This window comes from Aquarana catesbeiana, linkage group LG03, assembly GCF_042186555.1.
Source record: "Aquarana catesbeiana isolate 2022-GZ linkage group LG03, ASM4218655v1, whole genome shotgun sequence".
Classification (NCBI taxonomy): domain Eukaryota; kingdom Metazoa; phylum Chordata; class Amphibia; order Anura; family Ranidae; genus Aquarana; species Aquarana catesbeiana.
In genome coordinates, this window is record NC_133326.1 from 9439063 (window position 1) to 9465169 (window position 26107).

The window sequence follows — 26107 nt, forward strand, 5'->3', positions numbered from 1 at the left end:
AGTGGCCATAATGCAGTATATACCCTGACTTGGGTATTTCAGGAAAAATACAGGATTATTACCAGTAGATAGAGCTGAGGATCATGGGAAATCAAAATATTAAGCAAAATTATGGTCAAAAGTTGTGAGAGGTGGCTGCAAAAAAAAACAAAAAAAACAAAATGCTGGACGAATGTCATAAGCATTTTATGACATTTTATGGCATTTTATGACATTCGTCTAGCATTTTCTTTTTGTTTTTTTTTTAAATAAATAGGCCTCTAAATATATGGGGAAAAAAGCCCAAAACTTTTTTTTGACCCCCCCCCATTGAGTATTTGTTTTGTTTTTATAAATATTTGCTGGGCGAACGTCACAAGCATTTGCCCAGCCCTCACAAGTTCTGACTGTATTTTGTTTAATAAAGTGGCTTCCTATGATTATCGGCTCCATCTAGTGTCAATAATGTGGTATATTCCTTGATTGAGGTGTTTTAGGGAAAAATACCACATTATGGTCACTAGATGGAGCTGATGATCGTAGGATCAACACATTAAGCAAAATACTGAAAAAAAATTAATGAGAACAAGGCCAAAGCTTGTGACATTCATCCAGCAAATGTTTTATAAACAGACCACTATATAACGTTAACAAAAATACTTTTTTTTTTTTTTTTTTTGACCCCCAGTGAATCTGTGCATATATACAGGGGGTTATTTATAAGAAAAGTAAGTAATTCCACAGCCCTCACAAATTCTGTACATAATTTTGCTCAATACAGTGACTTTCTATGATTGATTGTCAGCTCCATCTAGTGGCCATAATGTGGTATATACTCTGACTTTGGTAATTCAGGAAAAATACAGTATTTTGTCCACTAGATGGAGGGGATGATCAGAAGAAATCAACATATTAGGCAAAAATATAGTCAAACTTTGTGAGAGTTGGGCAAATGCTTATGACATTCTTCCAGCATTTTTTTTTTAATTAATAGACCTAATTGACATGAAAAAAAAAGAGACAATTTTTGACCCTCATTGAATTTTGTATTTACTTATGAGGGGGGGTCTGTTTATAAAAGATTGCTGGATGAATGTCACAAGCATTCGCCTAGCCCTTGCAAATTCTGATTGTATTTTGTTTAATAAAGTGGCTTCATATGATTGTTGGCTTCATCTAGTGGTAATAATGTGGTATGTTCCCTGTTTGATGAATTTCAGGAAAAATACCACATTATGGCCACTAGATGGAGCTGATGGTCATAGGAAATCAACATTTTAGGTACAAAATGATGGTCAAAATTTGTGAGAGCTGGGTGAATGTTTGTGACATTCGTCCAGCGATTTTTTTTATTTCATTTATTTATTTATTTTAAATAGACCCCCCTAAATGTGTGTCATGGACTTTGGCGTTTGATAGGAAGGTCGTTTGGACATGGTCACAAGTTTGACACAATTGTAGCTTTGCTGGCCTAAGTAAATCTCAACCTTAGTCAATCGTTTGCTCAATTTATTTATTTTTTGTCATTTGTTCATTTCTGATTATTTCTTACAGATTGCATCATTACTGAAGGACAATGAGCGTATCCAATCAACACCGAGCAACGCTCAGACCGAAGACACCGACATTAAGAAGATAAAGAAGGTAAAGAAGTATTTGTGGTTATTTGCACATCACATTGCAGAACCTGTATCAGTACATTTGATGGTATTAGTTTGTAACCTGTCAACTAAATAAATAGGCATGTATTGATTAAAAAAAACAAAAAATCGTTCTGCTAAAATGCATGTACATTCGTTCTGTACAAATGCTGGGAAAGTCAATTGTTAGTAGGCTAGTTTCTTTCCAGGTCGGATGTTCTTCATACATACTCCTGGCGTGAATCAGGAAAATACCACGTTATGTCCATTAGATGGAGCTGAATATCCTAGGAAATGAATACTTATTTTTGATTGTAGCAATTATATCATTGGAAGAAGGCTGCTCCATCCCTGATACACTAGACAAAAGATATCTTCCATAGGACTTTGTTGCAGCAATAGAAATCACACAATTACACATTGGTGTATAAAAAGTAAAAAAAACTTTTATTGAACAATTGGCTGATCTAGACATGTCACGTCCTGATTATATACCATTCCTACAATATAGATGTACTGCAGGGATACGTGAAATTGGTAAAATAAATTGCATATCCACCAAGTCAATCCAACACGTTTCAACTTATATAAAGTCTTCATCAGGGGTTAAGGAAGTGAAAGCAATCAAAGATATGAACGTGACTGGATGTCCAGACCAACAAGTAATGGCTGAGTGGTGCAGACCACACGGGTCTCAGCCCAACTCAGACCTCAAGCCCCACAGAAGATCAATGGCCTATCAAGGAGAAGGCAGCAGAGGCGGCTTGCTCGCATTCACTAATGGAAGAGTAAGAGGCCACAAAATATATGTATAGAGCTGGATGGTAGCTAACCGCAGCAAAAGGAGAGCAATCTCCTATAAAGCCATCCAGCATGGGTTGACAGCATGGACTCCACTCCACGAGCAAGCCGCTTCTGTTGCCTTCTCCTTGATAGGCCCTTGATCTTCTGTGGGGCTTGAGGTCTGGATTGGGCTGAGACCCGTGTGCACTGCACCACTGAGCCATTACTTGTCGGTCTGGACATCCTGTCACGTTCATATCTTTGGTTGCTTTCACTTCCTTTTCCCCTGATGAAGACTTTATATAAGTTGAAAAGCGTTGGGTTGACTTGGTGGATATGCCATTTTATTTTAATAATTTCACGTATCCCTGCAGTATATGTATATTGTAGGAATGGTATAAGATCAGGACGTGAAGTGTCCAGACCAGACAATTTTTTTTACTTTTTATACACCAATTTGTAATTGTGTGATTTCTATTGCTGCAACAAAGTTCCATGGGAGATATCTTTTGTCCACTTATTTTTTGATTGTCAGCTCCATCTAGTGGCCATAAAGCGGATATCGTCCCTTAGAAAATAGCCTAGTAACATTTGATTTTGCCAGCATTCACACATTAATGTCAATTCAACTTTGTCGGATGAATATCTGTGATTTTTTTTAGTAATATGTCCCGTATGTGTTTCGTCCGCAGGTACAGAGCTTTCTGCGGGGCTGGCTATGCCGGCGGAAATGGAAAAGCATAATCCAGGATTACTCCAGGTCTCCCCATGCGGACAGCATGCGCAAGAGGAACCAGGTTGTGTTCAGCATGCTGGAAGCGGAGTCGGAATATGTTCAGCAGCTGCATATTTTGGTCAACAACTTCCTGCGACCTCTGCGAATGGCGGCGAGTTCCAAGAAGCCACCTATCACCCACGATGATGTCAGCAGCATCTTTCTGAACAGGTGAGGATGTCTGCGTCAGATTTTAGGGAGCTGGTTGGAAGAGGGAACATTTTTTTTAGAGCATATGAATGTGTTTTCGCTCTGTGAACTCTCGGGGTGTATTATATATACTGTAGTTGTTGTTTAAAAAGTCATACCCAGATTTGCCATTAGAGGGCGCACCTTTGTTTCTGTCGGCAGCATCTGCATCCTTAATAATTAGATTGCTGCAAGAAAATCTATTTCAGGATTGCCACCTGTTGAGTGTAATGCAGCACAGGATGGTGCAGGATGAAAAGAATTTTTAACAGCCTTGAATTAATTTTCTGATGTCAGATTGTTGTCTATTCCGCTAAAGTGGGGGGAGGGGGGTCTCCAAACTTTTCACTAAGTTGTATATTTTGTATATTTTACAAATATTTTGCGGGCTAAAAACAAAATCCATTTTATAAAGAACCTCCTTATATTTAGGGGTGCCCAGCAAAGTGCCCCCCCTTACATCCAGGAGTGCCCAGCAGAGTCCCCCCCCTTTACATCCACAGGGTGCCCAGCAGAGTTCCCCCCCCTCATATGTCCACAGGGGTGCCCAGCAGAATCCCCCCTTTCATCCATGGGGTGCCCAGCAGAGTCCCCCTCCATATGTCCAGGGGTGCCCAGCATAGTCCCCACCATATGTCCAAGGGTGCCCAGCAGAGTCCCCCTCCATATGTCCAGGGGTACCCAGCAGAGTCCTCTCCATATGTCCAGGGGTGCCCAGCAGAGTCCCCCTCCATATGTCCAGGGGTGCCCAGCAGAGTCCCCCTCCATATGTCCAGGAGTGCCCAGCAGAGTCCCCCTCCATATGTCCAGGGGTGCCCAGCAGAGTCCCCCTCCATATGTCCAGGGGTACCCAGCAGAGTCCTCTCCATATGTCCAGGGGTGCCCAGCAGAGTCCCCCTCCATATGTCCAGGGGTGCCCAGCAGAGTCCCCCTCCATATGTCCAGGGGTGCCCAGCAGAGTCCCCCTCCATATGTCCAGGGGTGCCCAGCAGAGTCCCCCTCCATATGTCCAGGGGTGCCCAGCAGAGTCCCCCTCCATATGTCCAGGGGTGCCCAGCAGAGTCCCCCTTCATATGTCCAGGGGTGCCCAGCAGAGTCCCCCTCCATATGTCCAGGGGTGCCCAGCAGAGTCCCCCTTCATATGTCCAGGGGTGCCCAGCAGAGTCCCCCTTCATATGTCCAGGGGTGCCCAGCAGAGTCCCCCTCCATATGTCCAGGGGTGCCCAGCAGAGTCCCCCTCCATATGTCCAGGGGTGCCCAGCAGAGTCCCCCCTCCATATGTCCAGGGGTGCCAGGCAGAGTCCCCCCCCTCCATATGTCCAGGGGTGCCAGGCAGAGTCCCCCCCCCCATACGTCCACGGGGTGCCCAGCAGAGTCCCCCCTCCCCCATACGTCCACGGGGTGCCCAGCAGAGTCCCCCCTCCCCCATACGTCCACGGGGTGCCCAGCAGAGTCCCCCCTCCCCCATACGTCCACGGGGTGCCCAGCAGAGTCCCCCCTCCCCCATACGTCCACAGGGTGCCCAGCAGAGTCCCCCCTCCCTCTCTTGGCTGTCCAGTCAGCCAGCGGATGTGCCGGCTGGTCACTTGGGTCTTCTGGTGGGACGGGAGAGCCACAGAGAGCCGTAGAAGGTGGGGGGAGGGGGGATGTCCCGGGATGTCCCCTCCTGCTGCTTGTAATAGATAGTAAGGTGCTCCAATTGCTATTACAAGAGAGCCGGCCGATGGCTCTAAAAAACTATACCGGGGTGATGCAGCTGCAGGCATCATCCCAGGTACAACCACCGAAAGGATGGGAAGTGGTTAAAGAGCCCCCTCTGTCCTTCTGCCTGAGGTCTGCACTGCCCCCTGAAAAATACCGCCCAAGGCAAATGCCTTGTTTTGGAAGGGGAAGGCTCATTGATGGAGGTGGGGGCAAAGGGTCATTGATGGAGGTGGGGGGGAAGGGTCATTGATGGAGGTGGGAGGGAAGGCTCATTGATGGAGATGGGAGGGAAGGCTAATTGATGGTGAGGAGGGAAGGCTTATTTATGGAGGTGGGGAGGTAAGGCTCATTAATGGATGTGGGGGGGGGGGTTTGGCTCATTGGAGGTGGGGGGGTTGGCTCATTGATGGAGGTGGGAGAGAACGCTCATTGATGGTGAGGAGGGAAGGCTCATTTATGGAGGTGGGGAGGGAAGGCTCATTGATGGAGGTGGGGGGGGGGTCGACTCATTGGAGGTGGGGGGGTTGGCTCATTGATGGAGGTGGGGGAGGGAAGGTTTATTGAGGGAGGTGGGGAGGGAAGGTATATTGAAGGAGGTGGGGAGGGGAGGCTCATTGATGGTTTGGGTGGGGGGCTCATTGATGGCAGGAGGGAGGGGGAGGCTCATTGAGGGAAGGGGGGAGAGAAGGCTCAAGGATGGAGGTGGGGAGAGGGAAGGCTCATTGATGGAGTTGGGGAGGTAAGGCTCATTGATGGAGGTGGGGAGGGAAGGTTTATTGAGGGAGGTGGGGAGAACAGGCTCATTGATGGTTGGGGGGGGGGCTCATTGATGGAAGGGGGAGGGAAGACTCATTGATGGAAGTGGGGATGCTCATTGATGGAAGGGGGGAGGGAAGGGTCATTGATGGAGGTGGGGAGGGAAGGCTCATTGATGGAGGTGGGGAGGGAAGGTTTATTGAGGGAGGTGGGGAGAACAGGCTCATTGATGGTTGGGGGGGGGGGCTCATTGATGGAAGGGGGAGGGAAGACTCATTGATGGAAGTGGGGATGCTCATTGATGGAAGGGGGGAGGGAAGGGTCATTGATGGAGGTGGGGAGGGAAGGCTCATTGATGGAGGTGGGGAGGTAAGGCTCATTGATGGAGGTGGGGAGGGAAGGCTCATTGATGGAGGTGGGGAGGGAAGGCTCATTGATGGAGTTGGGGAGGTAAGGCTCATTGATGGAGGTGGGGAGGGAAGGTTTATTGAGGGAGGTGGGGAGAAGAGGCTCATTGATGGTTGGGGGGGGGGGGCTCATTGATGGAAGGGGGAGGGAAGACTCATTGATGGAAGTGGGGATGCTCATTGATGGAAGGGGAGAGGGAAGGCTCATTTATGGAGGTGGGGAGGGAAGGCTCATTGATGGAGGTGGGGAGGGAAGGTTTATTGAGAGAGGTGGGAAGGCTCATTTTATGGAGGTGGGGAGGGAAGGCTCATTGATGGAAGGGGGGAGAGAAGGCTCATTGATGGAAGGGGGGAGAGAAGGCTCATTGATGGAAGGGGGGAGAGAAGGCTCATTGATGGAAGGGGGGAGGGAAGGCTCATTGATGGAAGGGGGAGGGAGGAAATGCTCATTGATGGAGGTGGGCAGGGAAGGTTTAACGAGGGAGGTGGGGAGGCTCATTTATGGAGGTAGGGAAGGAAGGCTCATAATATAACAGAATATAAAATAAAAACAAGTAGAAAATAAGAATAGAAAATAAAAGAATAGAAAATAAAATAGAAAATAAAAGACTAGAAAATTATAGAATAGAAAATAAAAATAGAATATAAAAGAATTGAAAATAATAGAAAATAAAATAAAATAGAAAATAAAATTAAAGGAAAAGAATAGAAAATAAAATAAAAGAACAGAATAGAAAACAAAAGAATAGAATAAAAAAAATAGAATAGAATATAGCATTTTTCAGAAATTTGAATTTTAAATAGAACAGAACCAGCTATTCTTCACAATGAGTTTGGATTGATTCATTGTTTTCTATTCAAATACTTTGAATCCATTGGAAGAATTCAAATCCAGGCGAAAACGAATAAATGAAACAAATTTTGTTACGAATGCAACAAAACAAAATGAGTTACTTAACGTATCGAAACAAAACAAATGTTTTTCGCTCTGCACATGTGTAATTCATACAACCGTCTTTATTCCAGTGAGACCATCATGTTTCTGCACCAGATCTTCTATCAAGGTCTGAAGGCACGGATCTCCAGCTGGCCCACGCTGGTGTTGGGTGAGGAATGGTCTTCTTCTCTCTGGTCATTACTCTGCTGTCAGTCCCCGGGGTGATGGGTTACACATCTCTCCATCATTGTCTTTCCAGCTGATCTGTTTGACATCCTCCTGCCGATGTTAAACATTTACCAGGAGTTTGTACGGAACCATCAGTACAGCCTGCAGATCCTGGCCCACTGCAAGCAGAACCGAGACTTCGACAAACTACTGAAACAATATGAAGCCAAACCGGACTGCGAGGAGCGAACCCTGGAGACCTTCCTCACCTACCCCATGTTCCAGGTCAGTAATCTGCAATTCATACCTCCATTCATGTGCTGCATTAGGACACATAGAAGAGTCTCGCTTCATCTAGTCTGACCCATTTTTTTTTCTAAATTAATGAAATATTATGATTATTATTTTTTCGTATAGATCCACGTATTAACTCATTGTTCTCTCATTTAATACTAGAACTTCCCTTCTGCTAGTTTGAGGTCATGTCCCCGTTTTCTTGATCTTCACTTCGTATAGAGAATTCTGCCCTCCAAAGCCACCTTCACTTCATGTATTTCAAGGTTTCATACAACCCCCCCCCCCACCTTTCCCTTAATTCCTCTGGTCAGTACAGATGAACCCCCTTTCTGCTGAGCATACGCATATATGTAGCCTCACGGAAGTGGGTCTTTTTCACATATATGCGCTACTGTGTGCTGGGATCGTGGTGCACGCCCAGCACAGAGATCGAGCTGTCAGACAGCTCTGGGTCTTGTACTAACGATCAGGAGCTGGGAGGAGCAGTTTCCTACCACCCAGTGGCGGTGTCACGCCACCCCCCCATATGACTAATAAATAGATGCATTGCATTAATCTATCCACGGCCGCTGCTGCCACCCCCTATTCAGGCGTCCGGCCCATTTTCAGATGCCGGGCACCTGAATTACAGCGGCGGGGGTGTTTTTTTTTTTTTTTTTTTTTTTTTTTTACACCTGATTAGAGCCATAGGCTTTAATAGGCTTCAAAAAACGTGGACTCGGAGCACAGAGCACTGCGTCCAGAGCCCACCCAGATGTGTTAGAAAAGCAAATGAATATTTGCTTTTCTAACACTGAACTGCCTCTCCGCCAATCAGGAAGCACGGGTCTAATACCTGTCACCTGATTGGCTGAAGGCAGAGGCGATCCTATTGGCCGCCTAGCGTAACGTAAGAAGAGACACAAAGAAGCATGGAGGACCTGCTGCTCGTCCCACATAGCTTGCGGCCGTCACTCGCTGCCTGACCCGCCACCAAGATGGGGTAAGTGCCGGGCAGACAGCGGGCAGGCGGGGGTCACAGTGGCTGCATTTGATGTTTGTTTGTTTTTTTCAGTATATTTCATTTTGTGACCCATCAAAAATGTTGAGCACCAGCCGCCACTGCTACCACCTGAACGCTGTGATAGCCTGTGATTGGCTGTCACAATGCTCAGTCACTGTATAGCCCCCTCTGTGTTTGTTTTTCTTCTCTTCAATGGAGAAATAGATACATTGTATACATACAGGTAACATTATATAATACATTGAATATATACAGAATATATTATATACTACCATTTATACATACACGATACATTATATAATACATTGTATACATACAGGATACATCACAGTGCCTTGAAAAAGTATCACTGCACATCACCCTGAACACACCATCCCCACCGTGAAACATGGTGGCGGCAACATCATGTGGTGGGGATGGTTTTCTTCAGCAGGGACAGGGAAGCTGGTCAGAGTTGATGGGAAGATGGATGGAGCCAAATACAGGGCAGTCTTAGAAGAAAACCTGTAATAGGGCGTACACACGGTCGGACTTTGTTCAGACATTCCGACAACAAAATCCTAGGATTTTTTCCGACGGATGTTGGTTCAAACTTGTCTTGCATACACACGGTCACACAAAGTTGTCGGAAAATCCGATCGTTCTAAACGCGGTGACGTAAAACATGTACGTCGGGACTATAAACGGGGCAGTGGCCAATAGCTTTCATCTCTTTATTTATTCTGAGCATGCGTGGCACTTTGTCCGTCAGATTTGTGTACACACGATCGGAATTTCCGACAACGGATTTTGTTGTCGGAAAATTTTATCTCCTGCTCTCCAACTTTGTGTGTTGGAAAATCCGATGGAAAATGTCCGATGGAGCCCACACACAGTTGGAATTTCCGACAACACGCTCCGATCGGACATTTTCCATCGGAAAATCCGACCGTGTGTACGGGCCATTAGAGTCTACAAAAGACTTGAGACTGGGGTGGAGGTTCACCTTCCAGCAGGACAACGACCCGAAACATACAGCCAGAGCTACAATGGAATGGTTAAGATCAAAGCATATTCATGTGTTAGAATGGCCCAGTCACAGTCCAGACCTAAATCACATTGAGAATCTGTGGCAAGACTTGAAAATTGCTGTTCACAGACGCTCTCCATCCAATCTGACAGAGCTTGAGATATTTGACATAGAAGAATGGGCAAAAATGTCCCTCTCTAGATGTGCAAAGCCGGTAGAGACATCCCCAAAAAGACTTGCAGAGAAAGGGGGTTCTACAAAGTATTGACTCCGGGGGGCGCCATACAAATGCCCCCCCCCCACACTTTTCACATATTTATTTGTAAAAAATGTTGAAAACCATTTATTATTTTCCTTCCACTTTACAATTATGTGCCACTTTGTGTTGGTCTATCACATAAAATCCCAATAAAATACATTTACGTTTTTGGTTGTAACATGACAAAATTGTCGGTCTTTTTTTGTTTATAGCGCAAAAAATAAAAACCACAGAGGTGATCAAATACCACCAAAAGAAAGCTCTATTTGTGTGAAAAAAAGGACCTCAATTGTGTTTGGGTACAGCGTCGCACGACCGCGCAATTGTCAGTTAAAGCGACGCAGTGCCGTATCGCAAAAAATGACCCGGTCATTAAGGGGGAAAATCTTGCGGTCTTTAATTGGTTAAAGAAAAGAAAAAAAAAGTCAGTGATCGGTACCAATCACCGACTCTATTCATTAAAACAAGGGGCCAGTGAATGACAAATTTACCGGCTCCTTGCCCACTCTCCATCCTGACAGATCCCCTGCAGCGGCCGGTGGAAGGGGGAAACCCCGGGGGGGAGGGGGAAACCCCGGGGGGGGGGACAGAGAAGGTCACATATGAGTCCTGGGGCAGCAGGACAAGGATAGGTAGGCGGTGGGAGCGGCATGTGGAGGAACTGATCCCCGTCATTTCCCTCCTGCAGCTTTTGAATGTCTGTGGGAGGGAGAGGAAGAGAAGCGGGCATTCGGAGGCTTCATGGAGGGATCGGTTCCTCTACATGCCGCTGCCCTCCTACTAGGGTTGCCACCTGACCAGGATTTACCCGGACAGTCCGGGTTTTGGACCATGTGTCCGGGTTTCAGACTGCTTGAAACCCGGACACATTTATTCACACTGAACTGTGGCTAACTGTCCCGCGCAGGAGGAACACTCTACTACCCCCCCCTCCCCCCCAGTCAGCGGGATCCCTTCCCCTCCACAGTCGAGTCGGGCGATCTGTTGATTCGTCACACAGAGCACTAATCACAAATGGCCAGATCCTCTGGCCCCTCCCCCTGAGGAGGGAGGAAATTCCTCCATCCACCTAATTTGTGTGGATAGAGGAATCGTTTTTTTTGCATTCAGTCCACAAGTCATATGTATTGAAAGAGTTTTATTTTTTAATTTTTGTTCTGAGGTTTATACATGTCTGTGAGATACTTACTTACGTGGCTCAGCATTGTAAGCATATCTTATGGGTACAAGAATGTTCGGGATTGGCTTGCAGAATAGGTGGCAACCCTACCTCCTACCCAGGCATACGGGGGGGAGGGGGAATGCATGGACCCCCTGGAGAAGGGAGCAGGGTCGCTATGACAGCCCCTGTAGGTATACCCCTGTTGGACACATTATCGCCTATAAGAGATTCAGTGAATCTTCTCGTCTTCTTTTCTTAGATTCCTCGTTATATCCTGACTCTACATGAGCTCCTCGCTCACACGCCTCATGAACACGTTGAACGTAACAGCCTAGATTATGCCAAATCCAAGCTGGAAGAGCTGTCAAGGTGAGATAGAATGTATGTGTGTGTTGTTTTTTTTATTTTTATATTTGCCAACCCTTCATTATGTCCCAGGACAGCCACTAATGCCAGTTGGCAAAGGGTGCGTCCAGATGGTACAGGGTGTGGTTAGGGTGGTGTGACAGAATACCAATAACTGTATTTTTGAGGCGGTGAAACGTGCTGTTCTGCAGCTACAGCTTAAAGGAGTACTAAAGTCACATTCATTACATGAAGTATTAATAGCTGACTCGCAACATTGTATTCGTAATGTTGAAATATCTTTTTTTTTTTTTCTTACTTTGAAAATGTGTACATGTCCCCTTTCCACCCCTGTAGAGGTGGCTGCCACTATTTTATTATGTTCGGTTATTCAGCCAGCGGGGGGGGTGTTCACACATCCAGCCGTCTGCTGGTTGCAAAAGTGAAGGAACACATCCCTGGAACCCATTAGACATGCATGTTCCAGGGATGGAGCTGGCCACTGGATGGTGTAGTCCAGCCTTTCTTGAACCTTTTCAACACAGAGGAACCCTTGAAATAACTTTCCTGTCTCAGGGAACCCCTGCTAAAAATGACTATATGTACAACTCATGATACATTAGTGTGATGGTCAGTGGGAAGATTGCTCCTTACATTTGTGGTCATTGGGGAAAAATTGCCCTCTTTACAGATAGCTAAAAAGATCAGATAATGCAGTTAAACAATGCACAAATAAATAATCAGGTAATCACAAGGGTTTAAAGATGCTGTACTAGAAAAAGTGAACATAAGATGGCAATCGACTAAACTATAGTATTGTTAAACCAAATTATAACTGGTACAAACAGGGTTACAATATCGGCATCAACTAACCCAAAAGAAGAAAGGTTTATGTCCACACACTACGCATACAATAGAAGGAGGGCATATGCAGCCTTGACAAAGGGGTACCCCTGGAGGGCTGCAGAGTACCTGGCTCCTAACTGTCAATGTTGACCACCTTTTGTTGGGGCCCTTCTGTACGTGGTGCAGAGGCAGCTGTCCCTTTTAAGAGTGTGTAACTGATGGCTAGTGGGCTGATAAACCAGGAGCCATCTTTATTGCATTATTTGTGTCAGTGTTGAGATAAGCAAACATGGTCAGCAGGGGATCACACAGCTCATGATACATTAGTGTGATGGTCAGTGGGAAGAATGCTCCTTACATTTGTGGTCATTGGGAAGAATTACCCCCTAACAATGCTAAAAACATCAATGGTGTCAGTGAGAACCTACCTGAGAGGTAGAAATTACTCATTGCTCAAAGAACCCCTAGCAACCTTTGGAGGAACCCTGGTTACATAGTAGGTGAGGTTGAAAAAAGACACAAGTCCATCAAGTCCAACCTATGTGTGTGATTATATGTCAGTATTACATTGCATATCCCTGTATGTTGCTGTCATTCAGATGCTTATCTAATAGTTTTTTTAAACTATCGATGCCCCCCGCTGAGACCACCGCCTGTGGAAGGGAATTCCACATCCCTGCCGCTCTTACAGTAAAGAACCTCTACGTAGTTTAAGGTTAAACCTCTTTTCTTCTAATTTTAATGAGTGGCCACGAGTCTTTTTAAATTCCCTTCCGCGAAAAAGTTTTATCCAGTTTTATTGTGGGGTCACCAGTCCGGTATTTGTATATTGAAATCATATCCCCTCTCAAGCGTCTCTTCTCCAGAGAGAATAAGTTCAGTGCTCGCAACCTTTCCTCATAACTAAGATCCTCCAGACCCTTTATTAGCTTTGCTCCCCTTCTTTGTACTCGCTCCATTTCCAGTACATTCTTCCTGAGGACTGGTGCCCAGAATTGGGCATCATACTCCAGGTGCGGCCGGACCAGAGTCTTGTAGAGCGGGAGAATTATTGATTTCTCTCTGGAGTTGATCCCCTTTTTAATGCCAATATTCTGTTTGCTTTGTTAGCTGGTTGAGAAACTCTGGTGTAGACTTTAGCTTAGCAATCTGCCCATGAGTTGCTTGATTACATTCTATTAGACCTGCTCTCGGAACAATAATCAAGCAACTAGTTAAAGGAGAAGTATGGCCAAAGCTAGTTTGGTTGTACATCTGTAGGTCACAGGAGTGCAGTTCGTTCTGCACTCCAGTGACCTTGTTTTCAGCCTACAGCGAGCTAAAGTCCACTTTTGGCTGACGTCACTCAACCAGTCCAGGCTCAGGAAAGATCACAACTTTACAGTCGGGATCCACTCGGGTGCCTGCAAACTGGGCTCAGTCTTTTCGAGATCCGCTGAGAGCCTGAACCTCCCCCCTCCACAGCCTAGTGCTGCAGTGAGCACTGGAGGGGCAGAGCAGAGAGCTGGTCACTGACAGTCACGGCTCTCTGCTCAGAGCGGAAGGGATAACTGAGCGATTAGCAGTGTTTGATCGCTCAGTTTTCATTGCAGATCCGGCGGGTGGGGGGCAGATGCAGCATCGGATCGATGCTGCATCCACCTAGGTGAGTTTAAATGTTTTTGTTTTTTTTTTTGAAAGTCCATACTTCTCTTTTAAGCACAGCTAAAGTTTGCACCAGCCAGTGGCTAGCAGGAAGGAACATGCTCCTCTTCAGGCATGTACATATTTCAGGTAGATGGCTGACCACTGGATGGTGTAGATCAGGGATATGCAATTAGTGGACCTCCAGCTGTTGCAGAACTACAAGTCCCATGAGGCATAGCAAGACTGACAGCCACAAGCATGACACCCAGAGGCAGAGGAATGATGGGACTTGTAGTTTTGCAACAGCTGGAGGTCCGCTAATTGCATATCCCTGGTGTAGATTTTAGCTATGAAGTCTAGCCGTCAATTACTTGATTACATTCTGTCAGACCTGCTTCTGGAACAGTAATCAAGCAACTGATCAGCACAACACAGATAAATTCTGCACCATTCAATGGTCTTCAGGGAAGAACATGCTCGTCTTCAGGCTAGGCCACTCCAGGACCTTAATGTGCTTCTTCTTGAGCCACTCCTTTTGTTGCCTTGGCCATGTGTTTTGGGTCATTGTCATGCTGGAATACCCATCCACGACCCATTTTCAATGCCCTGGCTGAGGGAAGGAGGTTCTCACCCAAGATTTGAGGGTACATGGTCCCCGTCCATCATCCCTTTGTTGCGGTGAAGTTGTCCTGTCCCCTTAGCAGAAAAACACCCCCAAAGCATAATGTTTCCACCTCCATGTTTGATGGCGGGGATGGTGTTCTTGGAGTCATAGGTAGCTTCCTCCTCCTTCAAACAGGGCGAGTTGAGTTGATGCCAAAGAGCTCAGTTTTGGTCTCATCTGACCACAACACTTTCACCCAGTTCTCCTCTGAATCCTTTAGATGTTCATTAGCAGACTTCAGACAGACCTGTACATGTGCTTTCTTGAGCAGGGGGACCTTGCGGGTGCTGCAGGATTTCAGTGCTTCATGGTGTAGTGTGTTACCAATTGTTTTCTCCTGTGTAGTTCTGGGCTGATTCCTCACCGTTCTCCTGATCATTGAAACTCCACGAGGTGAGATCGTGCATGGAGCCCCAGACCGAGGGAGATTGACAGTTATTTTGTGTTTCTTCCATTTGCGAACAACTGTTGTCCCCCTCTCACCAAGCTGCTTGGCCATAGTCTTGTAGCCCATTCCAGCCTTGTGTAGGTCTACAATCTTGTCCCCGACATCCTTGGACAGCTCTTTGGTCTTGGCCATGGTGGAGAGATTAGAATCTGATTGATTGCTTCTGTGGACAGGTGTCTTTTATATACAGGTAACAAGCTGAGATTAGGAGCACTCCTTTTAAGAGAGTGCTCCTAATCTTAGCTCGTTACCTGTATAGAAGACACCCGGGAGCCAGAAAGCTGTCTCTCACTGTTAAAATAAACTGACCATTAAAATTATAGACAAAATAAATAGGTTACGCTAGTAAACGTGTAAATTAACAAAAATTGTATAATATTGTAAGAGAGTCTGCATATGTTGTGCATCAACGTGAAAATTAATATATTAAAAAAAAATGTAAAAACAGTCCATAAGTGTTGTGAAAATAGATCTTGATAACAATCTTCACCAACCACCACCGGAGTGATAAAAATCAGTCCCTCCGCCAATAGCTGAAGGGTCTGCTTACCGGCTCCTATTGATCCCTCATTACAAGGGATCAATAACGCTTGTGGCTATAGCCCAGCCAAGGCCTTGACCCCGGGTCCAGATGGTTTCCCCACCGCATCACTCCTTGGTAGCGTATAGAGATGGTATCTCAAAAGAACAAAGGGCTCCACATAGTGTAAAATCTTAGTAAAACTTTATTAAAATAAAGGTAATGCACTTACAGCTACCGCTGATAAAACGCCTTTAAGATCTCGTGTGTCGGCCGGCACACAAAGTCAACCCGTCCTCTAGGGCACATATGGGATTGGTGACATCAGCAAGTCGCTCCGCCCTACACGTTTCGTCATAGGATGATGTCGTCCAAGGCGCAAATTATAGACTGATTATTTCTTTGTCAGTGGGCAAACATACAAAATCAGCATGGGATCAAATACTTCTTTTCCTCACTGTATCTTCAGACATAATCCCGGTAAACCACTTGCAAACCGCAATCTTTTTATAGATATTGCGGTCTTAAAAATAACGAACATGTCATACTTACCTGTTCTATGTAATGGTTTTGCACAGAGCAGCCCCAATCCCCCTCTTCTCCGGTCCCCCCCCGCTGGTGCTTATGGCCCCTCCCTCCTGCCAAGTGCCCCCAGAGCAAACCGCTTCCTGTGGGGCTATTTGAGCAGGCTCGCTCCCAAGCCACTGCTCTGCGTGTCCATTAAGACACAGAGCTGCAGCTTGCCCCCCCTCTCTTCTCATTGGCTCATTGACCAATGAGGAGACAGAGTCCCTGGAGAGCAAAGGCTCTCGTGCACCTTGCTGGATCGCGATGGGGCTCAGGTAAGTATTAGGGAGGGGCTGCTGCACACAGAAGGGTTTTTTTACCTTCATGCATGGAATACATGAAGGTTAAAAAAAAAACCTTCAGCCTTTAGAACCACTTTAAGAGCAGCAACTGAACTCCTCCATACCGTATGGTAAGACAACGTTTCTTTTTCTTTTAGAATAATGCATGATGAAGTCAGCGAAACTGAAAATATCCGGAAGAATCTGGCCATTGAGAGGATGATTGTGGAGGGATGTGAGATATTGCTGGATACCAGTCAAACCTTCGTACGGCAAGGTACATGTATGTATGTATGTATGTATACTGATAGGTCAGTTGGTTCTGAAGCTCCTCCTCCAACTCTTAAAGGGAAAGTATTCTGTAATGTATTTTCAGTGAGCCCATGTTTTGAGATCTTGATATGAACCAGTCATGCTTTCCCCATGCAGAGACACAGTTCAGTACTGTCTTTTTTTTTTTTTTGCAGCAACAGTTACATTTCAAGACTGCTTAGACCAGTGGAGGCCAACTAATGAGCTAAAGTGGGCCTCAAATGCGGCCCCTGACATCACCAAAGGGCCACACATAATGTTCAGTATATGGAATGCTTGGGAGGACTGTCAGAGACTGTAGAGCTAATAGAGGAAATTAGGGTCAGAGAGTGAGGACAGGATACATTGTTGGCTGGGGACAGTCGCCTGTCGAAGGCGACATGCCCCAATTTTTTGCCAACGACAATTTGTATGGGAAAAAAAGAGAAAGCGATACTAGTAGTGAGAAAAGGATTGCTGCACGCCCCAATGAAATAGAAATAGGAAGGCTTTCCCCGTGGGGTTTTGTGTTGCAGCCAAAAATTCAAATATAGGTAGAAAAAGTAAATTTTATTGAAAAAATATCATACAATATAGATTGTGTTAAAACATGAGCTCTGTAGATGAAGCCATTGCACATACATCATAGTAATACAGCCACAACTGTACATAAAAAACATAGTATGGTATAGGTATATATAATCATACTAAGAAATACTGACGCATTTCGACCATTAGCAGTAGAGGTCTTCTTCGGGGGGAAAGGAGTACAAGAACTCTACAATGTGAAAGAACATACATTTGAACAACAATATATGTGTAATGTAGACACATGCATTACCAATATGCAATCATATTTACCACTGACGGCTGTAGAGATGGCTTCCAAAGTGCTGTGCTTGGAGATTGCTAAAAGATCCAGGCGGCATGGCAAGAACTCCCAGCCCACTGCACCAAGGAAGGGGCACAATTTGTATGGGGTAGATAGGTTGCTGGCTGGGAATATGCTACAGAAGACAATCCAAAACTGGGAAGGTGTTTCATGGGGCTGGTTACTTTGCTATTACCCTACAAGCTGCTGAGGTCCGAGGGCCGCACATCATAAAGGCCGAAGGTTGGGCACCAGGGACCTTAGAAGAATGGGGTATACCCTGATATATGAGAATTTAACTTGGTGCAAATGGGAAAACAAACCCGTGCTCATGCAGGATAAAGCAACAGGTTCACATTAATGGAGAGGACACCATTTGCCTACACTCACCTTCCCCCAGCACTCCATTTGGCCACTGGGATGGAGGAGAAGAAGCCATGTGTAGTCTCCAAGTTGTGGCTGAAGACTCCACCTCCTTGTGATAGCGCTGGGCCAGGGCCGGGACAAGGGGTGGGCAGGAGGGGAGGCTGCCCTGGGCACTGTGGTATTATGTGAGGTGGGAGGGCGCCATGAGGAGATTGGAGGGAAGGAGGTTTTGAGTTGGAAGGGGGAAATGGGGGGGGGGGGGGTGGCAAGCGGTAAGAATTGTTCTAGGAGAGGAAGTTTGGGGGGGGGTGTTAGAAGTGGTGATTTGGGGGATCGGTGTTGGGAGGGCAGGTGGGGGGAGAGGATTTGTGCTAGGAGGGAGGATTGGGGGGGGGGGGGGGGTTGATATGGTGGAGGGGGGGTTGTGATAGGAGGGGAATTTTTTTTTCTTTTGGGGGGGGGGGGGGATTTGTGCTAATAGAGATGATTGGGAGGGGATTTGTGCTAGGAGGGGAAATCTGGAGATTGGGGGGGATTTGGAGTGGGTGGAGAAGATGTATACTTGGAGGGAAAATTGTAGTGGTAGAGAATTTATGCTAGGAGGGGTTTTTTTTTTGGGGGGGGGGGGGGATTTGTGCTAGGAGGGGAAATTTGGAGATTAGGGGAGATTTGTGCTGGGAGGGGGGGATTTGGAGTGGGTGGAGAAGATGTGAACCTGGAGGGGAAATTATAGTGGTAAAGAATTTATGCTAGGAGGGGTTTTTTTGGGGGGGGGGGGGCGGCGGCATTTGTGCTGGGGGGGAAAGATTTGTTCTGGGAGGGGGATTTCAGCGGGGAGGCGGATTTTTACTGGGAGGAGAGGGAATTTATGCATGCAGACTAGTGCTCAGTTTTTTTGGGGGGGGGAATTTTTCCTGACACAATGCTCATGCATCTTGGCGGGAGGTGGGAGTGCAGTTTAGCATGTTCGCCCTAGGCACTAGATGACCTTGTCCCAGCACTGGCACTGGGTACCAGTCACCAATCACCAGTGCTAACATGAAGAAGGAAGGGGAATCAGTCACATGCTCCCCCATAACCCAAAAACAGATATAGTGTATCTATCGCTACCCTCCAATATACATAAACAATCGATAGTATACTGGGCTGGACTTTTTTCTGTGGGCCCGCATGTTTGCGTATCTGTCTTTGTGCTGCATGCTCCCAGCACAGAGACTTGGGTGTCACAGGGAGCCCCGGGTCCCGTACGAATGATCAGTTTGCATGTACCGGGTTCTCACCGCTCAGCAGTCCCGGAATGACAGCGTGATGACGTCGTCGGCATGTGTCCCCGCTCCCTATACATTCTGCATATAGAGAGGAATTCTTCCCTAGGAACAGAACCAGCGCTCTCAGCCCACTTAAAAAAAAGCATCTCTAAATATTGCGATAGATGCGTACTAAACATCTGTCCGCCTAAGCCCCATACCCAGAACCAATGAGTATTTACCTCGTGCTCTCGGTGGTCAAATGGCAAGGTGGTGAGTGTGAGGGTCTGGTGGTATCAGCTTTAAAGTGAACTTGTTGTTTTGTCCATCATGGAGGCAGCCTACATATGTTTGGTATAACACTTATAAGTTCCAGTGGAAGGTTAGCCACAGACAGGTAGATGACTGAGAATAAATGGAGGGGAGACATCTGCCTGTTGACGGAAGTTCTGGGACCTTCCTCTGTTTCTAATATGACTTGTCTGGTGGACTGTCACAGTGTATGTGAAGTTAGCACCTTCTGACCTTTTCTCATTGAGAAGAATGAAGGATTGTCCAGTTTGCCAAGTTGGAAAATTTCTCTGATAGATAAGATCTTCTGATGGTCATAAACACTCATTGTTGCCCCCTTGGGTGACTCTAAACAGGCTGGGTTTAGCCAAGTGTATCTAAAGCCAAAAAATGTTGTTTTGAAGTGTTAGAACCCCTCATCGGGTTTCTATTGCTGTCTGTGTCCCCAATGGGGAGACGCTGTCTTCTGATTTGTCTTTTAATGACTACTGTCCACTAAGAGGACATTAAACTTTGGAGATATTTTCTCCACCACTCCCCACTCCAAATTCATCCATAAGAAATAGTCCAAAATGAACAGAACAATCGTGGCTTTAGTTATACTTCAAACTCTAAACAAAGGGCCAGTTTACTGTCCTTTTTAGACTTTAGGGGATTGGACTGTGGCCAGTGAGAGAAGAAAATATCCCATCTTTATTATAAGGGGAAGGACTAGTGCCCCATAGTTGGTGTCAGTGGAAGGAATAGTGGCCCCATCATGGGTGTCAGTGCAAGTAATAGTGCCCCATAGTTGGTGTCAGTGGAAGGAATAGTGCCCCATCATTGGTGCCAGTGGAAGGAATAGTGCCCCATCGTTGGTGCCAGTGGAAGGAATAGTGCCCCATAGTTGGTGCCAGTGGAAGGAATAGTGTTCCATTGTTGGTGTCAGTGGGAGAAATAGTGCCCCATCATTGGTGCCAGTGGAAGGAATAGTGTCCCATAGTTGGTGTCAGTGAAAGGAATAATGTTCCATTGTTGGTTTCAGTGGAAGGAATAGTGCCCCATCGTTGATGTCAGCCCAAGGAATAGTGCCCCATTGTTGGTTTCAATGGGAGAAATAGTACCCCATCATTGGTGTCAGTGGAAGGAATAGTGAGAAGGAAGTGTCACCAGCACACCAGGATCTCCAAAATCCAAAATTCATCAGGTCACATTCTGCGTGGCTCCCAAACGTCGCTTCTATTTATTTTATTGTTACTATGTGATTAAAGTTTTGGACCCAATTTTGGAGATCCTGGTGTGCTGGTGACACTTCCTTCTCATGATTACAGTCGGTTCCAGCCGTTGGTCATTTCAGCACCCAATCTAAGATACAGCCGCTTGTGCAGGAACGTGTGCGTTGGGAGTATTGCATTAGAGTGGGAAGAATAGTGCCCCTTTGTTGGTGTCAGTGGGAGAAATAGTGCCCCATCGTTTGTGTCAGTGGGAGGAATAGTGCCCCATTGTTGGGGTCAGTGGGAGGAATAGTGCCCCATTGTTGGTGTCAGTGGAAGGAATAGTGCCCCATCATTGACATCAGTGGAAAGATTAGTGCTCCATTGTTGGTGTCAGCAAAGGCCTGCAGTTTAGAGATCACTTCTTAAGGCTACTTTCACACTGAGGCGCTTTACAGGCGCTAAAAGAAGCACCTGTAAAGCGCCTCTCCGGTCACTCCAGTGTGAAAGCCTGAGTGCTTTCACACTGGAGCGGTGCCCTTGCGGGACGTTAAAAAAAAGTCCTTCAAGCAGGATCTTTGAGGCACTTTTAGGAGTGGTGTATGCACCGCTCCTAAAGCGCCCCCTGCCCATTGAAATCAATGAGCAGCGCTGGCAAAGCGTTTGCAAAGTGCCGCAGCAGTGGCGCTTTGCGGGCGCTTTTAACCCTTTATTCGACCGAAAAGCGGCTCTCAAACGACGGTAAAGCGCTGCTAAAACTAGTGCCGCTTTACCACCGATGCCCCCCATGCCTCAGTGTGAAAGTGCCCTTAAATCAAGGGGGTAAGTATTGGGTTGTTTCTTTGGCAGCTTGGAACCCTTGACCTATTTTCGCTCCCAGACTGAAGTCTGAACTCACTAATTCGGTCTGGCACGTTGAACAAGCGATGGCTGACGGCGGTCCCCACTCTTATTTCTATTAGGAGTGGCGCTTTTTTGTTTAATGCTATCTTCAGGACTACATTGTGGCATTTAGTGAAACTAACTCTTTACAATGGCCGAGCGAATGGCAATTTTTGTTTTTTGAATTGTTGGTTTTACATTTTTAGCTTTAAATGTTTTCAGCCGTTGTGGTTACATTGGGGGGTGTGGGTTTTTTTTTTTTTTTTTTAATCATGGCCGTCCGCTAGTAGACTGGCATTCGGGCTGTGGGCAGTGACCTCCCCCTATCTCATAACTTCTCTAGGCTGCCTGATCCAAGTGCCCATGTCCGAGAAGAGCCGGGCAACACGAGGGCGACTGGGGTCCCTATCGCTGAAGAAGGAAGGAGAGCGGCAGTGCTTCTTGTTCTCCAAACACCTACTGATCTGCACACGGAGCTCTGGAGGGAAACTGCACCTCACCAAGGTAAAGGGGAAAAAATACACATTTTTAAATGAAAAAATAGACAGTAGTAAAGTTATCCCAATTTTTTTTCTTTATTGTGAAAGATGATGTTACGCCGAGTAAATTGATACCCAACATGTCGCGCTTCAAAATTGCGCCCGCTTGTGGAACGGCAACAAACTTTTACCCTTAAAAATCTCCATAGGCGACATTTAAAAATGTCTACAGGTTACCAGTTTTGAGTTACAGAGGAGGTCTAGGGCTAGAATTATTTCTCTCGCTCTACCGATCGCGGCGATACCTCACATGCGTGGTTTGAACACCGTTTTCATATGCGGGCGCGACTTACGTATATGCGTTCGCTTCTGTGTGCGAGCTCGGCGGGACGGAGCGCTTTAAAATTATTTCTTTTTTTATTTTTATTTTTTATTATTTATTTTCATTTTTATTTTTTACACTGTCCTTTTAGAAAAAAAAAATGGTGTCACTTTTATTCCTATTACAAGAAATGTAAACTTCCCTTGTAATAGAAAAAAGCATGACAGGACCTCTAAAATGTGAGATCTGGGGGTCGAAAAAAACTCAGATATCACATTTACACTTAAATGCAGAAAAAAAAAAAAATTCCCCTTTAAGACCATTGGGCGGAAGTGACGCTTGACGTTGCTTTCGCCATTCAATGTTATGGAGCCAAGCGGGGGGGGGGGCCGTCTTCCCCTCACTCGGCTCTATGTCTCAGAGGGGAGAGGACACGTTCGTCTAATCAAAGCCTTCGGCTCTAATTAGTGGCCGGGTGTCCTGAAAGGGGTCGGGCACATGATTAGTAGACATGGGGGCGCCATCAATAAATTTTTTTTTTCGTTCCGTTCCGTTTTCCGTATTAAAATTAATTTGTAATTCTTGTCCGAAATTCAATTCGGATTCGTACGAAATACGATCTTTTCGTTCGTAAACTTTTTCGTAACAATAACGAAAGTTCGTTATGATAAATTTATCATTATGAGAGGCTCCCACCATCCCTGTGCTGTGCTGACTTCCTGGGGTTTTTAACTTTTTTAGGTTCGTTAACTTTTCGTAACAATAACGCAATTTGGTTCTGATAAATTTATCCGAAGTTCGTAAACGAAATCTCGTATTTCGTACAAAATTCGTATTTCGGATCCTCACGAATGTACGAATTTCCAATTTGTACGAAACTAATCGCACATGTCTAATGGATAGGGAGGGCGGCGGCGGTGTTGGGGGCGGCGCCCGTGCGCCCATTATACCCCATAAGGACAACGTGAAAGCAAGCATACAAATTGAGCAGGGGATCAAATACTTTTTTCCCTCACTGTAGCTATCCAAAAATATCCATGCAGGAAATTCAGCTTTATTTGTCAGATCTGTTTATCCATTGCATTTATCTGTCCGCATGTTTCCTATCCAATGACCCTCAGCTGCCTCAACACTTTGGCAGATGGACATCTTTTAAGCACCGTGTTTATTTCTTCATTTTTTTTTAGAATGGGGTGGTATCCTTGATGGACTGCACTTTACTGGAAGATCAAGAGGATGACGACAGTTAGTATATAAAGCCTGAAGTCCGGACGTTGTATTTGTTGCTTTCCCCCCCCCCCCCCAGAAACAAATTCTTGTTGTGCTCCGCACCTCTGTTTCGTTCATACTGAACGTCATAACACGCCCTGTTGTCTCCCAATGCAGATAGACAAGACGCCGATCACTTGGACTTCAAGATCTCGGTGGAACCCAAAGACTCGGCTCCCTTTGTTGTCATTCTGATGGCGTCTTCCCGGCAGGAGAAAGCGGCTTGGACCAGTGACATCAGTCAGGTCACAACTGAGTGTCATCACTTTGCAATCACCTCGCCCTCCATAATCACCCCAACATCATTGAGTCTTCATGGTATACCCACCTGTCATATTGTTGGTATTTATTGAAGATTAGCACATAATACAAGTAATGTAAAAATCAGAAAAACCCGCCATTGGCATCGTTATTCTTTAGTTTTAATAAGTAATGACAGTATATTGAGAGATTCCACATCCACACCAATATATTATTATTATTATTATAATACAGAGATTTGTATAACGCCAACAGTTTGCGCAGCGCTTTACATTATAAAGAGGGACAGTACCAGTGGTGGCTCATCCACTAGGGGCACCCCTCTCTCCTCACCACCCCTATATGTAATGGATTGATTTATGCATAGCATGAATCTATCTATGGCCGCCGCGGCCACCCCCTATTCATGGGTCCGGCCCCTTTCAGGACACCGGGCGCATGAATTATAGCGGCGGGGTTTTTTTTGGAAGCACCTGATTAGAGCTAGACACTCTAATAGGCTTCAAAATAGGGTGGGTTCCGGTCGCAGAGTATGAGCCCACCCAGGTGTGTTACAACAGCGAATGAATATTCGCTGTTGAAACACTGATCCTCAATCCGGCCAACCAGAAGCGGGTGTGAGACCCGTTTTCCGATTGGTCGAAAATAGAAGACTTCCGATTGGCCGCCGGGGAGGAGGGAGGAAATGGAAGCCGCCGTGATGACCAGGGGAACGGGAGGCCGCAGGAGAATGGGAGGCCGCCGAGCAGGGGAAGACGCCGCCGGTGATGGGGTAAGTGCTACCTACCGACCGTACTGTTTGCCGCCCCCCCCCAAAAAAAAACAGTACAATTACAATACTGTTCAATACAGAAGGAATAGGAGGGGCCCTGCTCATGGAGTTTACAATTTACAATTTAAAGGGGGGGGGGATTATACAAAGGATAATAGCTGCGGGGGGGGGCTCGGGTAGGTTCTTAGGTGGGTGTGTGATAGGCTTCCCTGAATAAGTGAGTTTTCTGGGATCCCCTAAAGGCGTACAGGTTAGGGGCTGACTGGACATACTGGGGCAGGGAGTTCCAGAGGATGGGAGAGGCTCTGAAGAAGTCCTGAAGACGAGCATGGAAGGCGGTAACAAGGGAGCTAGAGAGCAGGAGGTCCTGGGAGGAGCGGAGGGGACGATTTGGGCGATATCTGCAGATAAGGTTGGTGATGTAGCTGGGGGAGTAGTGGAAGCCAGTGCAGAGATTGGCAGAGAGGGGCAACAGTCACGGATCGGTTAGTGAGGTGTATTAGTCTAGCAGCAGCATTCATAATGGGCTGAAAGGGAGATAGCCTGTGAAAGGGAAGGCCAGTGAGGAGAGAGTTGCAGTAGTCAAGGTGGGAAATAACCAAGGAGTGAATAAGTTGTTTTGTGGTGTCGTCATGAAGGGGCCAATTCTGGAGATGTTTCGGAGGTTAAGGCGGCAAGATGTAGCCAGTGATTGGATGTGGGGGCTGAAGGAGAGGTCAGAGTCTAGGATTACACCCAGCAGACCAATTGGTTGCACTGTTGATCTCAATAGTAAAGTCATGGGGAGGGGATCTGGGAGGAGGAAATATTACAAGCTCGGTTTTAGAAAGATTGAGTTTGAGGAAGTGGTATGACTTCCATCCTGAGATGTCATTCAGTATGTTTGTGATCCGTGAGGAGATCGAGGGGGTGAGTTGAGGAGTGGAGAGATGGTTCTGGGTGTCATCGGCATAGAGGTGGTATTGGAAGCCATGGGAGGTTATCAACTGGCCCAGGGAAAGCGGTATAGAGAGAGAATAGGAGGGGCCCAAGGACGGAGTCTTGGGGTACCCCAACAGAAAGAGGAAGAGGAGCGGAGGAGATGGTGTTGTATGTGACACTAAAAGTGCGCTGAGATAGGAGAACCAGGATAAAGAAGAATCACAGAGGCCAAGCTGTCAAAGGCAGCAGAAAGGTCCAAGAGTGGGAGTATGGAGTAACTCTTGGTAACCCTTGGTTTTAGCAGTTAGTAGGTCTTTGGTGAGTTTTAGTAAGGCAGTTTCAGTGGAATGTTGTGGGCGGAAGCATTTAGGCTAGGCTCACACTACTGCATGTCGGCAGTTGTGAGCTTATCCGAAACACGCAGAAATGCGCTGCCTTTTAGCAGATGCGCTTTTTTTTCCTTTAGGGCGGCCCATTGAAATAAATGGGCTACCCTACATGTAAGGGGGGGGGGACAAAGCCTTAGGTCCACTTTAGACTATACCACAGAGCAAAGGATCGGAGCTACAACCTCCTC

At 46.3% G+C, this 26107-nt stretch overlaps 1 protein-coding gene across 2 annotated transcripts in view; it reads left to right on the plus strand.

Moving 5' to 3' along the window:
• The window catches only part of RASGRF1 (Ras protein specific guanine nucleotide releasing factor 1), a 168580-nt gene that overhangs the window by 57223 nt on the left and 85250 nt on the right, over positions 1-26107 (plus strand). For both annotated transcript variants that reach the window (XM_073618247.1, XM_073618248.1), the window contains exons 4-12: positions 1534-1623; positions 3095-3348; positions 7260-7339; positions 7430-7623; positions 11328-11437; positions 16524-16642; positions 21850-22010; positions 23495-23552; positions 23694-23821. In XM_073618247.1, coding sequence (XP_073474348.1) covers positions 1534-1623; positions 3095-3348; positions 7260-7339; positions 7430-7623; positions 11328-11437; positions 16524-16642; positions 21850-22010; positions 23495-23552; positions 23694-23821 — 1194 coding nt within the window. The remainder of the gene's footprint in view (positions 1-1533; positions 1624-3094; positions 3349-7259; positions 7340-7429; positions 7624-11327; positions 11438-16523; positions 16643-21849; positions 22011-23494; positions 23553-23693; positions 23822-26107) is intronic.